The 17,794-nt window shown below is 47.4% G+C and overlaps 1 protein-coding gene and 1 pseudogene across 1 annotated transcript; one reads left to right on the top strand and one right to left on the bottom strand.

The window, feature by feature from the left end:
• Window positions 1–1,442: 1,442 nt before the first annotated feature.
• On the top strand, window positions 1,443–7,123 carry FCER1A (Fc epsilon receptor Ia). Its single transcript, XM_015085402.3, has 5 exons — window positions 1,443–1,587; window positions 2,222–2,242; window positions 3,280–3,534; window positions 5,026–5,283; window positions 6,718–7,123. The coding sequence occupies exons 1-5, from the start codon at window positions 1,530–1,532 to the stop codon at window positions 6,915–6,917; spliced, it is 792 nt and encodes a 263-aa protein (XP_014940888.1). The 5' UTR covers window positions 1,443–1,529; the 3' UTR covers window positions 6,918–7,123.
• LOC128312952 (olfactory receptor 10J4-like) overlaps window positions 6,204–17,794 on the bottom strand; it is a 133,797-nt pseudogene continuing 122,206 nt past the window's right edge.

A 17,794-nucleotide genomic window follows, 5' to 3' on the forward strand; every position in this document is an offset into this window, starting at 1 on the left:
AAATACTAGGAGTATTTGAATTCAGATCTTTAAACCCAAACAATCTGCCTTTTTTCAAAATGACTTGCTGTTTTCTTTAAAGATCTGTCACTAAGCCACCAAGTGGCCTAAAACCAGTCACCAGCCTCCCTTATCTGGAAATTTCTACGTATGAATCTTTGTAGCCCCAAATTCTCTAATGCCACAGAAGCTAGACGTTTTGGTTAGGTCGGCCTGCGGAGGATCTTTATGGTTGATTCAGGAGACTTCCTCCAACAGTCTGTAAGGAAAAGCATGGTGGGACAGAAAGTTAGCAAGGTGGGCCAAGCTAACTTCATACTCTCCCGCCTGCTTCAGAGTTTCGGCAAGGACCTAATAGAATAAATACTGCACGTAAATAAAATAAAATAAAATAAATAAAATAAAATAAAATAAAATAAAATAAAATAAAATAAAATAAAATAATAAATAGAATAGAGTAAAATAGAATAAAATAGAGTAAAATAGAATAAAATAAAATAATAAAATAAAACAAAATAAAATAAAATAAATAGAATAAAATAGAGTAAAATAGAATAAAATAAAGTAAAATAAAGTAAAATAAAATAAAATAAAATAATAAAATAAAATAAATAGAATAAAATAGAGTAAAATAGAATAAAATAAAATAATAAAATAAATAGAATAAAATAGAGTAAAATAGAATAAAATAAAATAATAAAATAAAACAAAATAAAATAAATAAATAGAATAAAATAGAGTAAAATAGAATAAAATAAAGTAAAATAAAGTAAAATAAAATAAAATAAAATAAAATAAAATAAAATAAAATAAAATAAAATAAAGTAAAATAAAATAAAATTCACCCTGTGAATGTCAAAGACGACAGACATTTGTGGAGCTATCATCTCCAGCGTTCGTCAACAATACCAAATCCTGCGAGAAAGCGAGCATCTCTGGCCTAGAGCTAAAACACAGAGTAATTGGTTGAAGGGGTCCCGGGGGGAAGAGAGCTGGTATGGGCTGAAAGGGGAAAGGGTGGTCATGCTGGATGATTAGAAACATAAAAATGGATACACGCCGGAAAAGAAAATAAATTCTAGAACAGACCCTGGAAGCTATGGTCTCACATCTGTCATCCTGTGTTGTGAGCCCCATCAAAACCCAGTAGAAGAGGCGTCTCTGAAAACAGCCCCAGTTTGGCTGCTCAGAGAGTGGATCCTCAGGGAATCGGATGAAAACGGGAGGACTGGCGGGCTCGTGGACCAGCAGGAAATTAGGTAACAAGAGTGATGGTGGCTCCAGAGAACCACGACCAAACGTCAGCAATTTCTGGCCCCGGTAAGGGAGTGTGCTAGGAGGCAAATGTGAAATTGCCCAATTAGGTGCTACTCTGAATATTATCTCCAGAGAAGAAAGCAAACCCAGGCGCAGCTGATGAGTTAACCAGATATGATACAGAAAACATTTCCTTCTCCTTTCTGGCTTTAAGTCTATTTTAAGGCGTTAGGTCTCTCCCGTCGAGTCGGCATTTGGGAGCCAGGGAGGCGATGCCGGTTTTCCTGGGAGGCCCTGCTCTGCTGTGGACAGCACTGCTGCTCCTCCTCTGTAAGTAGAGGCTCGGTGGCCCCTCCTGGAGGGGCCGACGTGGGTCTGGGTAGCGGCCGGGGTAGGAACGTTGGCAGTTTTCGTGGTGAAATTTTCTGGGCTCTGTGCAAACCACAGGGCATCTCCCGGGGACTCTGCAGTGGACACAGGCTGGGAGCAGAGCAAATTGGGCTGAGCAGGACCTAAGGGGGAGCCAGCCAGAAGCCTGTTCTTGTAGTCATTCCGGCATCTCCCAGAGGGCAAGGGAGGGAGGGCAGAGGAAAGAGAGAAGTTCTTTCTCTCCCTGGGTCAGATTCCTGACAAGATGGCTGACCCCTTAAAACTCCATGGATGTTGGGGGCGCCTAGGTGGCTCAGTCGGTTCAGTGTCCAACTCTTGATTTCTGCTCAGGTCATGATCTCACGGTTCATGGGATCAAGCCCTGCGTTGGGCTCTACACTGACAGCATGGAGCCCGCTTATTCTCTCTCTCTCTCTCTCTCTCTCTCTCTCTCTCTCTCTCTCTCTCTCTCTCTCAATAAACAAACAAACAAACTCCAAGGATGTAGACCTCATCACCACCCCCAGATCCCCATCCTCGGGAGTCCCAGAAGCCTGGGCAGAGACACTAACTTATCCTCTTTGAACTTTTGCAGATCCAGATGGCATGTCAGCAGGTGAGTGAGTCCTTGCTCCGTCAGTCTCACCATGGCTGGGCACACTCCCCCCTACACTGTTTCCCATCACCCCACCACCTCTGCTTTCTAATGATTAGGCATCTGTCTCTCCCTGACCAACCTGAGCCCCATTCCCTCCCCGCCTGCCTTCTTTCCCCCGTTCAACACCTGCTCACACACCACCTCATTGTCTTGAGGCACCCCACCTCTTTCTATGCCAACAACCATGTCAGCGGAACATCTAAATGCCCCACCCCTGCCCAGCCTGCCCCACCCCTGCCCAGGCACTGCCACACAACCTCATTCAATGCTTGCATCATCATCATGGTTAGTATTGCCACCATTTTATAACTGAGGGCTTTGCCTGATTAAGTGCTTGCTGGGGGTCGCGCAGCTGACCAAGGGCCAGCTTCTAACAGAATCCCCTGGGGGCCAAGTCCAGGTCTGTTTCTGTACCTCATCGCCACTGGCCACTTCCCAGGCTTTGGTCAAATTTGTACCACATCTCGTTGTTCCAGAAAACCTATTAAGACCGATTCTCTCGGTGCTTCTCACTTCCTTCCAGAATTGATGTGGATTTTTCACTCCATATCCACTCACAGTTAAATAGTCATAAAAATTTAGAACTGGGAGAGACTGTTTCAGCTAGTCTAACACATTTATTCATCCATTATTCACACGTTCATCCACTCAGCAAATATTTAATGAACATGTCCTCTGTAGCAGCCACTGTGCTGAGCTAGGGCTGAACAGGATAGACATCGTCTCTGCCTGACCAGAGGCTGTAGTCCTCGCTGACAGATACTGGCATGGAAATCAGGAGGACTGAAGTGGTCACCCTATGTTGCGCTCGTGTCCCGTCTTTCCCCCTAGTTTGGGACTCCCTGGGGCCACAACACTGTTTCCTCCTTCCTGTTTCTTATTAGTGGCCGTGCAAGGGTAGACTGACCACTAACTGTCTGACTATTGCCATATCTGTACTTTGGAGCCCTTTTCACTCCCTCTATATCTCTTCCCACAATTTGATCTTCTCAAAGGCACCCGGGAACCTACAGTGTCCTTGAATCCACCGTGGACTACCATATTGAAAGAAGACAGTGTGACTCTTACATGTAAAGAGAACAATTCTCTTGAACTCGACTCTACTGTGTGGTTCCACAACAAGACCAGGTTGGGAGTGACAACTTTAACTTTGGACATCGTGAAAGCCCAAACCCGCGATAGTGGGGAATACAGGTGTCAGAACAAAGGATCCATCCTGAGTAAACCTGTGTCCTTAAAAGTCTTCAGTGGTAAGTTCCAGGACTATGGAAAGATAGAGTCCCCCATGTGAGGAATGGCCCGTCTGGAGATGGGGAGAGATCAAGTTATTCCGGGGCTTGGTGCACTGGGGTGGGACTCAGGGTCTTTGTCTCAAGACCTGCCTGTCTCCTTCCACTACTCCTCCTGCATGGCCCCACCTCCTTTCGGGGTCCTGGCCATCTCCCATCTCCCAGTGGGATCCTTCCAGTCTACCTCACCCCTCTTTTCCTGCTTGGGGCAGATGTGTACGATATGCTCACACGGCATGTTGGATATGTGAACACTGCAAGGAGCTGAACATCTGAAATGGGATCAAAAGGTCAAATTTGGTCAACCGTTTCCACGAGCCACGACCTGGATATCAGGTTGCTCTCTTGGTTTTGAAAGACATCCACGTAGATCCCTCATGACTTCCACTTTTACTAAAGAACAAATGTTATGTTTGCCCCAATTTCATGACTGCTATTGCCAACCACTAGGACAGCACGTTCAGGCACATGCGGGCTAGTTAGTAAATGCTGGATGAACCAAAGAATGACTTCATTTAAATGGCTAGGTCATGGATATATTTGGCTTTACATTTTTTAATGCAAACATACTTTAAAGGATAAGCCTACTTTATGTCTTTCTCTTGAGTGAAAAGAGGTGTGGTGACATCCCTATGCATATTCCAGGCACAAACGAAAGCAGCAGGGGATAGCTTCTTTATTTCCTTGGAGTGGATTCTAGAAAATCCTTAAGGATCACTACTAAATAAACTGTGCCCTGCACAGCCTAGCCAGATCTTTGTTCCAAATTCTCCCTCAGTGAATGCCTTTCAATTCTCACGGTGACATTAGCCATACGACCCAACTCTTATACTTTACAGACTCCTCGTTAACAAGTATTCGTTGAGTACCTACCAACTCTGAAGTAATTGTGTTAGGCACTGGGGATATAATGTAAGGATCAGACATGGTCCCTGGCCTCCTGCAGTATGGAGCCAAATGAGGAAGAGGATATTAAGTAACTACACACATAATTAATATTGGCATGCATGTGCTGGGGAACTTTCAGAGCCAACTATGATTGACGGTAGAACTAGGGAGCCCCTAAGAGATGGGAGGATGAAAGACACCTGCCCCTAGGCGAGGACTCCCTGGACAGAATAGTCTTATTAGCCCGTAGTGACCAGAACTGGCGTCTACAGGGCTGTAGGGAATACTGGCATTCGAGCCTTCCGTGGACAGGCTCAGCAGAGATGTCCGAGTGGTTTCATGGCCCCAGACTCCCTTTTCAGGAGGCGAGAGGATTCATCAGTATAGAGGACAGACTCGAAGCGTGATTTTGTTTTTCCTTTTTCTTGCCCTTATGAGCCAAGAAACGGGCTAATGATAAAACGTGGTTCCTGACGCAGACTCTGCATGACCGCTCCTATTTTTTCTGTCCCTCTGTGTCTTTCCATCCATTTGCCGTTAAATAACGTAACGACCGTTCTTCAGAGTGGCTGCTCCTTCAGGCCTCTACTGAGGTGGTGCTGGAGGGTGAGTCCTTCCTCATCAGGTGCCACAGTTGGAGGAATCTGAATGTCAAAAGAGTGACCTACTACAGGAATGGCAAGTTCCTCCAGTTCTGGTACGACAACTACAACATCACCATTCACAATGCCACAGAAACAGACAGCGGCACCTACTACTGCACGGGCTGGATTTCGAAGAAAAATCACACCTCTAACTTCCTCAACATCGTTGTGAGAAAAGGTGAGATGGTAAAGAAGGAGGGGAGCCCATGGCAGGGGAAGGGAGAGGGAGGACACCCGAGCCTGAAGTGGCTGCAGCATGCAGAACGGGACAGCCGGGGCACCTTGTCTAGCCCACAGGCCTGCAGGGAGGAGGCCCGGGGTGGGCAGCACATCTCTCAGTCTCTGGTGGAATTTGCATGAAGACTAAATGAGGGGATATTTGTGAAACGGATGTCTAGCCTGTTAATAAGCACCACCCAAGCATAATGGATCATGATCAATGGTTCAATCCCAGAGTCCTCTGTGGCTCCGGGGGAGAACACTTCTAGTTATCAAATTGAAAGGGAGGCTCAGTGTTGGAGGAATGCAGGTGGTGTAGAGCTTGAAGACGCCACGCTTGGGGAGGAGGGCTGGGGACGGAGACCCACACACCAGTGGGCTGTGTGACTGGGTGGTGAGGAGACAGAGACTCATGAGGAGACCCCGGCAGTGCCTCTAGGGCCAAATATGAAGATGCTCTTTCCAAACTCTAAAAAGAGAGGGAGCCTTTGGACTACCTGCCCTGCAAGGAGGAAATTAGACCTTTTGCTCGGCAGACGTGGCTCATACTAATGCCTAAAAAAGCATGGGACCAGAAGCCAGAATTGAGCTTTAATGTCAATATTCTGTTAACCAGCCTGAGACCTAAGTGCTATTTAATTGTCATTGGCCTTCTGGTATCCTTATCTGTAAAATAAAGGGCTTGGTCTAGATGTCCCTTGAGGAACTTTAAAAATACCGACGTTTGCATCTCATCTCTTGAGATTCTGATTTAATTGGTTCGGAGGACTGAGCATCAGTATTTTTAAAAGCCCTTTCAGGTAACGGTCTTGTGCAGCCAGTGCTGAGAGCCACGGGTCTAGGTGATCTCTACGGGATTTCTGGCTGTAATATTCTGGAGCTCTATAATTCTAGGATCATCACAAAAATCAGTATCTTGTAACCAGAATAACAAGAGAGGGAAACTGGAAGGCAGCTTAAAGAGGCTCTGGCCCAGTGTCTTCATTTCCCCCAACAGGCACGCGGTAAATGATGAACGATTCAGAAATGAGGCACTGGTGAACCTCCACCCTCCCCAGCCTCGCCATCTCCTTTCCACCCTCAAGTCAGACGTGGGCCACTGCACCTGTGAGCCCCAATAAAGAGATCACCTTTCCTATGACTTTCCCCACTGGGCACACTGGCTAGAGGAGCTACAGGCTGGGGCTTGAGGGAAGGTCTCAGGAGTCCTGGGGCTCCAGGAAGCACAGGCAGAGGAACCCAAGTCCATGAGTGTTGCCCTCGGGTCCCAGCCAGCATATCATGCTAGCTCTGGAAGACAGAGGACCGTTCCCGGTTCCTCTCTCAGGGAGGATGAAGCCCTGAGCCCCATTTTTCGATTCCTCATATGACGTATGTTTCCTGTTGCATCCAGATTCCCCTCCGGAGCACCAAAGCAAATACTACTGGCTACAATTTGTGATCCCATCGTTGGTGGTGCTTCTGTTTGCTGCGGATACGGGGCTGTTTATCTCGACCCAGCAGCAGCTGACCCTGCTCTTGAAGATTAAGATGACCAGGAGGAGCAGGAACCTTATGGACCCACGTCCCAAGCCAGACCCCAAAAAGAACTGATGTTGCTACTTGGGAAACATTTGCAACGGCAACCTCTTTCTGGCATCAGCGATTGCTTCTCCGTGGTCAAACACAGCTCGCAACGCACACAGGAGCGTCTGGACGCAAGGCTTTACAGACCTGCTTTATTAAACCAGCTGAAACTGGTTACATGGCATGTAACAGCAAGGGCTCAATAAACATCACTTAAACGCAAGAATGAATATATTCATTTATTAGCATAAGAGAGAAGTCCAACTTGAATAAAAGGGGTATGAAACCAGGTAACACAGTGCATCTAAGTATTTGAGGCTTGCTAGTTTCTTTTTTTGTGTCTAGAGGCAAGAACCATAAAGTCCCAGATTAGGAAGGCTTTCTCCCGACTATCGTAAATCTGGACCAGGCCTATGAGGAGCTGGGAGCATGCCGGTGAGATCACTCACTTTTCTGCTCCCACTTCGACTTACCCTTTTTGAGCTTCTAGCTCTTGGATTGCCCTGAAGCTGGGGCAATCCTGAGCCTTAGGACCCTGGGGATGAGGCTCAGTCTGAGATTTCCCTGTGATTGCTTCTCTCTCTGCTATCTCCCAAAGTTGTGAAAACCCTCTTATAGCACCTGAACTTGGAGAAATTCCAGCAAATACGAATCACCGGGACTCTCAGCTCTGAAAAACAGCCCAGGACTGAGAAAGATCTCAGGCAAAGACCCAACATTCGCTCTCCCGCCCCCACACCACCTTTGCCGCGGACACACTTATCCTGGGTGCCAAGAGGAGGCGTTAGGGAAGAGAGGCAACATATATTAGCAGTACTGACCGTGAGCTCACAACAGTCAACGAGAGATGAGAGCACCTGTTAACTTCACTATATTTTAGAACAATTACTAACATCAGGAGGAAGTGAATCTGGTGGGGGCGGGGGGATGGTTCACAAACACCCATGAGATTGACAAGTCCCATTTTCTCCAAAAGATGTTTTTGGACCATGAAGCAGAGAGAACTATTGGTGTTTTTTGGTTTTTTTTCTTTTTCTAAATATAGGTATCTGGGATGAACCTCCTTAATACCACTTCTACTTTTCTCCCCCAAATCATTTCAGACACGTAAGAAACGACCAGATTCCCACTGAACAGCCTAGTCACTTGGCTTCATGTCAACAGGCCTTATGAGTTTCCTGCAACAGAAAGAGGAAAAACAGGAAAATTCCCCACGGGAGGACCCTTGGTATTGTCCTAGGCACTTCCCTTGCCTTTAAGGAAAGACAGAAGATCCATTTTCGGCTACAGCCTTGAGACCATGGTCTTGCCACCACCGTCACAAACAACTTCTTCCGTCACAGTGTCCTACACACAGCTTCGTACACATCAGACGGAAGAGCAAGTGACTTACTCCTCTGAGGATCTGAGGCCAAGTGACCCAGAGTTAAGAGCTGAGGGATATTTCACATGGATAGAAAGTCCAGGCTTGATCAGCCTGAGACACATCTTCTGAGGCATTTTCTAGATTCTGGAGGATCACAATTCACATTCACCTCTCCTTTTATCCCCACCCGAGCTTGCAAGAGCTCTGTTTAGAGCACATACCTGGATGTTCAAGCTGCCATGAACTAGCTGTGTGACTAGAGCAAGCCGCCTGCCCATCTCTAAGATTCCATTCCTTCTTTGTAAAAAGAGGGGGTTTGGACTAGGTGGCTTCTAAGCTCCCTTGAGCCCAGACGTTCTGTCCTCCGTTACTCGGAAGCCTATTTCCCATGTGGTGACTACACAGGCTCAAAGGCCCAGAACGCATCCCCAAGAAGCTCTTAGTGTGAATGTTTCCTTCATCCTCCACACATGGTCTTCACCGTACTCTTCCATGGATGTGAATTTCAGGTTTGTCTGAGACTCATGTCTACCATTCATTTCTTCCTATTTCCTTCTTCTTCATACATCTCTTGCTCCGTAAGAAATGTGGTTAGGGCTTAAATATTTAGTGGAGCTCCAAAATATGGCATTTAAAAGAATGTTTGGGGGGCATCTAGGTGGCTCGGTCGGTTAAGTGTCCAACATCAGCCCAGGTCATGATCTCACAGTTCACGAGTTTGAGCCCCGCGCTGAGCTCTGTGTTGACAGCTCGGAGCCTGGAGCCTGCTTCGGATTCTGTGTCTCCCTCTCTCTCTCTGCTCTCCACCCCCCCCCCCCCCAGCTCATGCACTCTCTCTCAAAACTAGATAAAAACATTAAAAAAATAAAAAATAAAAGGACGTTTTTATTTCTATATACATAAAATACTTTGTCTATGCCAGAGAGGGAGCATGTGTATCTTACAGGTGATTAAAATGGAAATAATCCACCCCCCTTCACTCTTAGGGCCTCCTCTGCTACCTCCAGTCTCTTACCAAATTGGTCGAAGCCAGTTCATAGAGCAAATTTTCTCTCCCATAGTTGCTATTCCAAATCGGCTGCCACAAATCATGAATCCTCAATAGAGATTGGTTTTTTGAAAATCAAGTCAGTTAACTCCCTACTGGTGGCCAATGAAAGACATATTCCCTTGGTCACCTCAAGCATGGAAACTCAGACAAAAGACCCACCTCATCAGTATGCTGGGGAACCGAGTGCTTGAAGACAGAGCCTGCTCCTTCTCTCTTCTCACGAAATGGGAAGTAGGACAACAGGATCACCTCCTTGAACCCAGAGATGGGAGCTTTATGTTGAGAAGGCCAGAGGCACCTGCCAGCCTGGGTCCCTAGATAACCTCAGAGAGCAGTGCTGTCTTCCTATGTTAAGCTGTCGGCCCTGCTCTGGACAGTTACTTACCAAGTCCAAATCCCATTTGCTGCTTCATCAATCTCCATGGCATCCCCGTCCCAAAACTTCTACCTAAAAATGTGCCCAGAATCAAGGGCAAGTTGACTTGTCCATATCACTTAGAGCATCCACACTCTTTCCCTCCCTGAACACTGGAATGATATATCCTCACGTTTAGCCTTTCCTGTATTTGAAATTTTAAAAATATCACCGAGAGTGGTCAGCAATCTCACTGCAAAGTAATTGAAAGGGGATTCAAAGCTGCCATGCAACTGAAAATTGCTGAGGATAAAGGAATAACTTCTTGTGGATTCTGAGAAAAGTTCACATTTAAATTTTTTTCACCAGTTTCCAACCAACCAAATTGAGCCACAAGTAAGTAATAGTTCAATTAATAGGGTGAAATTATTTTTTAATTAAAATATAGAAGCCATTGGCCTCCTGCCTTCACTAGAATATATCAAGGCTAAAAATCTGGTCTCTCTTCTTGCCAAGGACTGTTCTAGAAATGGGATGCTAAACTGTTGCAGATTAGGATCCTCGGAAAACAGATTCTGATGGGCACAACCGGATGGTTCGGTCGGATGAGCGTCCAGCTTCGGCTCAGGTCATGGCCTCGCAGTTCAGGAGTTCCAGCCCCGCGTCAGGCTCTGTACTGACAGCTCAGAGCATGAAGCCTGCTTCGGATCCTGTTGTCTCCCTCTGTCCCTGCCCCTCCCCTGCTCATACTCTCTAGCTCTCAAAAATAAATAAACATTAAAAAAAAAAAAAGGGAAGAAAGAAAAAGAAAACAGACTCTGAAACTGATTGAAATGTAACAGGTTTCCCAGAGAGTGCCCTCGGCATCAACACCCGTGTGAGAGTGAAGGCAGCGGACCCTGGCAGGGGGAGTAGCTGAAATGTGATATATGTCAAACCGGCTCACAGATGAGAGCCTTGGAGCCGGGAGGGCCCTTTTTAATCATCTTAGTTGGAGGGACGGGGGCCAGTCTTTACAGCCAGAAGTAGGCAAGTCTTTGCGGCCCGTCTGCCCTGGCAGAAGGTGTGAGACTCTGGAGAAAGTAGCTCTTCACCAACAGCAATTTCCGAAGAGCCACTCAACTGACCTCTATTGCCTCAGAGCCTCCCAGCAGCTGGGGGAACAGATGTGTGGGGCCCAAAGGTAAGCAATCCAGGTAGGGTAGCACAGCATCCACTGAGTACAAGTGACAGAAGAGAGTGAGACCCTGGCCGTCAGATCTCTACCTAATGGCTTTTTATCTGGATTTAAGCAGGATGACTAAGCCAAACATTTTGAAAATAATTTTGACTATCCTCATAGCAAGGCACTGGTGCTATTATGTTTAGAAATCTGGACATGAAGGCAAAGGTGTCTTTGATCTGCAGGCTGACTTCACGTGCTAGCTAGTGTTTTGTGCAAAGTCAGACAGGTTAACTTGACTTGAAGAACTTGTTCATTTCCACTGCCTTGCCCCACCCTTCATAACCAGCAGACCCCGTGACACTCTCACAAGTGATATTTTGCCCATGCAGGGTCACCCCGTGGGGTGATTCTGGGCATTGCAGGAGCTGCGTCTGGAAGTCAGGGTATGCTCAGTCCTTGGCATAGAAGGCCAGAGTGCACAGAAGGATGAGGGAGAAAGGACCCTGCCTTGCACCAGAGCGCACATGTTCACCTTCTGTGATGCTCAGACAGGAATGCTGGCTTTAAGTCCGGTTTTAAGTTGGGAGCATCTAAGAAGAAACTTCTCAAGATTAACCTCTGCAGGTTTAGGAGCTTACTGGAAAATTTAAAAAAAAAAATTTTTTTTAATGTTTATTTATTTTTGAACAAGAGAGAGACAGAGTGCAAGAGTGCAAGTGTGGAGGGTCAGAGAGAGTGGCAGCTACAGAATCTGAAGCAGGCTCCAGGCTCCGAGCTGTCAGCACAGAGCCCAAAGCGGGGCTCGAACCCGCGAGCCATGAGATCATGACCTGAGCTGAAGTCAGACTCTTAACCGACCGAGCCATCCCAGCATCCTTCTTGATCCCATATTTAAAGGCATTTTTGAAACAGCATTAAAATTAATACACGTTAAACAAAATCAGTTAAAAGCCTTCCAATAATCTGTCCTTGTTAAGAGGAAAGGGGCTTCTGCCCCATGGCTCTGCGCAGGGCATCCTTGACCTCCTTTTTCCTCAGGCTGTACACGACAGGGCTCAGCAGGGGAGTGAGGACGGTGTAGGTCACAGAGATGAGTCTGTCCTGCCCCCACGGAACTCCGGGACTTGGGCTTGAGGTAGGCGACGGAGGCACAGCCATAGTGGACGATGACCACCGTGAGGCAGGAGGTGCAGGTGGCAAAGGCCTTCTTCCGGCCCTGGGCAGAGGGGATCTTGAAGATGGTGGAGACGATGAGGACGTAGGAGAAGAAGACCGGGCCCGTGGGCAGAATCAGGACACAGACGCTGACGACAAAGTTGATGATCTCGCTGACAGGGGTGCCCGCGCAGGCCAGCTTCAGCAGGGGCCTGACGTCACAGAAGTGAAAGATGACAAGGGAGTCACAGAAGGGCAGGCCAAACACAGATGTTACCTGGACAATGGCCACGCCCAGGCCAGTTCCCAGGGAGCCACTTGCTAACTGGACACAGGCCTCTTTACTCATGACGACTGAATACCACAGGGGGTTGCAGGTGGTCACGTAGCAGTCATACCCCGTGGCCGTGAGCAGGAAGCAGTTGTTGGTGCCGAAGGTGAGACAGAAGAAGAGCTGAGTGGCACAGTCTGGGATGGAGATGGCTCATTGGGGACTGAGGAGACTGGACAGAAATGCGCTGGTGGGGACTCAGGAGGCCAGAAAGCACAGATGACAGCCACAGTGTAGCAGGTCTCAGAGAGGGACAGCATGCTCAGGAAGAAGTACATGGGGGTATGGAGGTGATGGTCCAGACGAATAACAGTCATGATGATGATGATATTGCTGGACAGAGTCAGCAGGTGCAAACTCAGAAAGACGGCAAAGACCAGCCTGTGCGGCCACCCGAGTTCCTTTCAAAGAGGAACTCGACCACGGCAGTAGAGTTTGGTGTTGGCACTGAGGGAGGTGTGGTTCTGGGCAAAGGACAGGGGTGATGAGCCAACTTTACAAGAGAACAGGCTAACCCAAGGCCTTGGGTAAAATGTGTGTCCATCGTCTGAGCAAATGCCCTGGACCTCGACGGTCATCAGTGTCAGCTGCGGTCATCGACTCTATGCACCTCTTCCTGGGCTCCACCCCAGGACCCTGAGATCGGCAGCAGAGTCAGATCCCAGAGGGAAGGCAGAGGCCGAGTACAGAGGAGATCAGTAGAAATAATTTGCCCAGACATCGAAGAGGCGAGTCCAGGTCAGGGAAGAAGTTGGTCCTCAAACACTCTTGAATTTGCTGGGAAGGATCCAGTGAGGACAGTAACCGAGGTAAAAGACAGAACATATCTGAGGCTGATATCCTTTCAACACCTGTCAGAAGGCACTGTCACTGCCGAATGGCTCAGAAGAGTCCTGTAATGATTTCTGCTTCTCAGAGTCACTTCACCAAGCCCAGCGCCTAAAATCCCCTGTGATCATGAAAGACTACAAAAGGGAGCATTTCTACGAGCTGGTCCTCCTGAAAGCCCCACACCACATAACCTCTTAGGCCATGGAAAAGGTTTGATAAGGCACTGCAGGGGTATGGTTTATCTCCTTGAATTTGAGCAGAAAGCAGGATGGAACAGATCCGAGGAGATCCTTTCAAGAAGGGGCTGGGTTTTCCTAGTGTGAGAGCAGAGATAAAATTCACCTAATCAGAGAAGGACCAGATATTCTATTTTTCCCTTCAATTTTGCATATTTCAAGTTGAGACAGGGATAGAAATGGGCTCATCTCATGTGAGCTCAGAACTGGAGACTGGACAGCGGCAGGTTTAGTCTTGCCTTTCAACCCGTGTCTACTCCCGATAGAACCCACCATGGTTATCTGTTACTTCCATTCAGAAAGCTGAGCATCATCCTTTTCCATGCGGAAAACAGTCCTTCCCAAAATGTTGTATTCTGTGTCCCCTCTTCCCTGCGCTTTCTACCAACACCCAACTTGTGGGCACAATGTCATTCTCTGCAGAGACTGCAATGGTCTCCCAACCAAGGTCCCTCATTGCATCAACCTCAGTCAAGTTCCAAGCGAGCCCCCTGAATGGTAAAAAAATCTGCTGATGGTGTTTGCCCAAAGGATATGAAAACACTACCTCGAAAAGATTTATGCACCCCTATGTTTACTGCAGCATTATTTAGAATAGCCACATTATGTGAGCAGTTCAAGTGCCCATCAATAGATGAATGGGTAAAGATGTGGTATATTCATTCCATACACAATGGAATATTACTCGGGCATCAACAAGAATGAAATCTTGCCATCTGCAACAACATGGTTGGATCCAGAGGGTGCAATGCTAAGCGAAATAAGTCAGTCAGAGAAAGACAAACACCGTATGATCTCACTCATGTGTGGAATTTAAGAAACAAACCAAAAAATCCCAGACTGTTAACTATCGAGAACACACTGCTGGTCACCAGAGGAGGGGTGGGGGGTGGGAGAAACCGGTGGCGGGGATGAAGGGTGAAGTCTCCAGGTACATTGATGAGCACTGGGTAATGAATGGAATCGTTGAACCACTATACTGCACAACTGAGACTGATACAACACTGTAGGTTAACTAGACTGGAAGTAAGATAAAAACTTGGGGGAGCCTGGGTGGCTCAGTCGGTGAAGCGACCGACTTCGGCTCAGGTCATGATCCTGAGGTCCATGAGTTCGAGCCCCACGTCAGGCTCTGTGCTGACAGCCTGGAGCCTGCTTCCGATTCTGTGTCTCCCTGTCTCTCTGCCCCTCCCCTGCTCGCGCTCTGTCTCTCTCTCAAAAACGAATAAACATTACAAAGAATTTTTTAATCGGCTTCAGCCCAGCTTTCAAGGATTTGTAAACAAGCCTGTGATTAACCAGCCTTGATTTTTATAACTCTTATCACTTCCCTGCCAACTGCTCATACAAACTTCATCACGCGCTTTTAACATCTTTCTCGCGGTGCACGGACCAGACCCATGTAGTGCCCCATGTACTATCCCAACATGGGTGTGGACCTGGTAGAATGAGATGTTTAGTTCTGCTTTGCACTCCCGTCCCAGAGATGCCCAACATCTTCTTTCTCCCTTAGATCACAGTGGCCCATCCAGCTGCTGGCCGGGCATAGTCTGTAGTGACATCCAAGTTGTGTTCTTGGGTTTTGACGGATAGTTCGGAACCCATCCATCGACAACCACAGGTCTTATTATATTTGCACACGTACATGGAAATGCATCCAGGTTGTTCTTATAACTCCCTTCCACTTGCCTGGAAAAAGATTTTACTCCTGCCTGTAGCCTAGAATATTTGTTTTCTTCCTCCTCCAGACCATTAATCTGCTCTAAATTACTATCACCTGAAACGACTCTATCCCAGCACCACTATGTGGGTGGACTCCAGGAGAGCCTCCAGGAAAGGGGAGCAGGGTGGGATGGGGAGACGGGATGGCAAGAAGAGGGCTACTCATCTCGGGTGTAAGAAATGGAGGTGAGGAAGGAAAGAGACAAAAAGGTAGGGAGGGTACAGATGGACAGAAACCTCGAAATTCAGACCGTAGTGGACTTTGGGGTTAATACTCTTTCTTTCTGTCAAATAAATGACAACAAAAAGAGGGAAACAAAGCCTGTCCCTGACCCAATCTTACAGTTTTTCTCCAGGGAAGAGAACTTACTTGTCTTGTTGGGTCTCCAATTGTTTTTTAAGTCTACTGTAAATAATAAAATTTTGTTTTGAATGCAAGCAAAACCATCTCTCCAGGAGTTCAATGTGCTGAGTACGTCACGAAGTGAGGGCTGTGCTAGTGTCAGGAACACAAAGATAACCAAGCAAGGGTCCGTGCCCTCACGGAAGTTAGATTTCTGGACAGCCTTTTGTATAGGACCCAAATAAAGAGCCCTCAAGTCTTACGTCCCTCCTCCTTACATTAGTTCACACATACACATTTCCAAAAGGATAAAAAGCACAAGATTGTCTACGAGAGATCGTGGTCCCCCTTCTACAGATCACCGTTGACTCCATGATGAACGAATATTACGCTACAATCAACAAGCACCGTCCCAGAGTACAAGGAAGTGAAACTCACCAGCAGCCTGTTTCTCTGGTCTTCTGAGAGTCACATCCGCCCACTCGGGACATCGAACGCCTGCAACAATACATATGGATTTGTACTAACAGTTACAAAGCATTTCCCAGATTTTTGTCAATGCCCTTCCCGAGATTATTTTAAATCCATCAGTTACTTGAGTCTGGGTCACTGTGCAAAACCAGCGCTATTTTACCAAAAGTCTACGGATTTTCTTATCTGATGATCACTAACGTCTTACTGAGCAGAGCTGTGGTTTCATAGGAACTCCCCCCTTTACTGGCTAATCTTGAGATACTTCCCAGAAGGGGATACCGAAAAGAAACTAGAAAGGAAGGGAAGGACACACAGCCCAGTCTTCAGTGCCTGAGCCTATGAGTGACAGACAGGAAAAGTCACATTGAGTTCCTCTGGATTCCCACAACCTCCTCGGACAGCAGCTCTTCTTTGGGTCACAAAGCAATAATAACTCTGGCTTGAGGTTTCTTAATAAGGTGCGGACTTCCTGTTCAGACTCCTGGGTCTCTCTCCCCAAAACAGCACCTACTACTCCCAAGTGACCTATGGTAGCAGAGGGCACAATCCAAACAGCAGAGCGCCAAGAGACCTCATTACCCAGCAAGCTCGTTGCCTCATCCTGGGATTAACATTTTGAAAGGTAGAGCTGGCTTGGCAATTAGGAGAAATCTCTGTGGGGAAAAGGCTGATCTGAAAACTTGGTAGGTTGGGCCATGGTCCCGCGAGGTACGTGTTATACTTTCTGTCCATTTCTCTGGTGCCAAAGCTGAGGAGCTTAAGGCCCTTCTGGAAAGGATGCTTCATGTGTGGCAGAAGGGAAGCAACGACTGCCAAGAAGGATTTAAGCATGGAACCCTACAGCCAGGTCCGCAGAGGGCTGACCTTCAGATACCCCGCACTGGAAGCCAGTTTAAAGTCCCAGGGTGCAATCCCCAATCCAATCCATGCCTAGAATTCTCTTGTAAGACTGCCTTTACCTTTTTGTTTAAATTCCAGCATAGTTAGCACACAGTGTAATATTAGTTTCAGGTATACAATATGGTGAATCAACACTTAGATCCATCCCCTGGTGATCATCACAAGGGCACTATTGTTAAAAATTTTTTTAACGTTTCTATTCATTTTTTGAGACACAGAGAGAAACAGAGCATGAGCGGAGGAGGGGCAGAGAGAGAGGAAGACACAGAATCCGGAGCAGGCTCCAGGCTCCGAGCTGTCAGCACAGAGCCCGACGCAGGGCTCGAACACACGAACCTCGAGATCATGACCCGAGCAGAGAAGGCGGCCGATTAACCGATGGAGCCACCCAGGCGCCCCCATCACAAGTACACCCTTAATCCCCATCCCTCTATTCCCCGCCCCCCACCTCCCCTCTGGTGACCAGCAGTGTGTTCTCTGTAGTTAAGAGTCTGTTTCTCGGTTGGCTTCTCTCTCTCTCCTCTCTTTTCTCTCCCTTTGCTCACTTACTCTGTTTCTTAAACTCCACATATGAGTGAAATCATATGGTATTTGTCTTTCTCACCTTTATACCTTTCTTAATTGAAGCATAGTTCACACACGACGTGACACCGACTTCAGGCGTGCAACCTGACTCTGTGGGTTATGCCACGCCCACCACGAGTGTAACCACCACGTGTCATCACGCAACGCTATTACGGTACCACGGACTGTATTCCCTTCCATCCCGTGACTTCTTCTACTTTAACCAATCTTGCCCATCTCTGCTCTGCTCGCTGCACACCCTGCATCATTCTGGAACTTCTGGCCCAGTTCCGCCCAAGGCCTCCGCCTTCCCAGGCCACCTTCCACAAAGTACATCCGTGTCACTACCCACAGCCCACACAGACGTTAGTGAGCGTCAACGGCTTTGAACTAGGCAAAAGTTAGCGCTCA

The sequence above is a fragment of the Acinonyx jubatus genome, chromosome E4 (genome assembly GCF_027475565.1).
Source record: "Acinonyx jubatus isolate Ajub_Pintada_27869175 chromosome E4, VMU_Ajub_asm_v1.0, whole genome shotgun sequence".
Taxonomy (NCBI): Eukaryota; Metazoa; Chordata; class Mammalia; order Carnivora; family Felidae; genus Acinonyx; species Acinonyx jubatus.

Excerpts from the sequence above, each read along its gene's own strand:
- FCER1A (XM_015085402.3), top strand. The coding sequence starts at position 1,530 with ATGCCGGTTTTCCTGGGAGGCCCTGCTCTGCTGTGGACAGCACTGCTG. Across the intron at positions 1,588-2,221 it reads AGCACTGCTGCTCCTCCTCT|ATCCAGATGGCATGTCAGCA; the intron begins GTAAGTAGAGGC and ends GAACTTTTGCAG. Across the intron at positions 5,284-6,717 it reads CAACATCGTTGTGAGAAAAG|ATTCCCCTCCGGAGCACCAA; the intron begins GTGAGATGGTAA and ends TGTTGCATCCAG.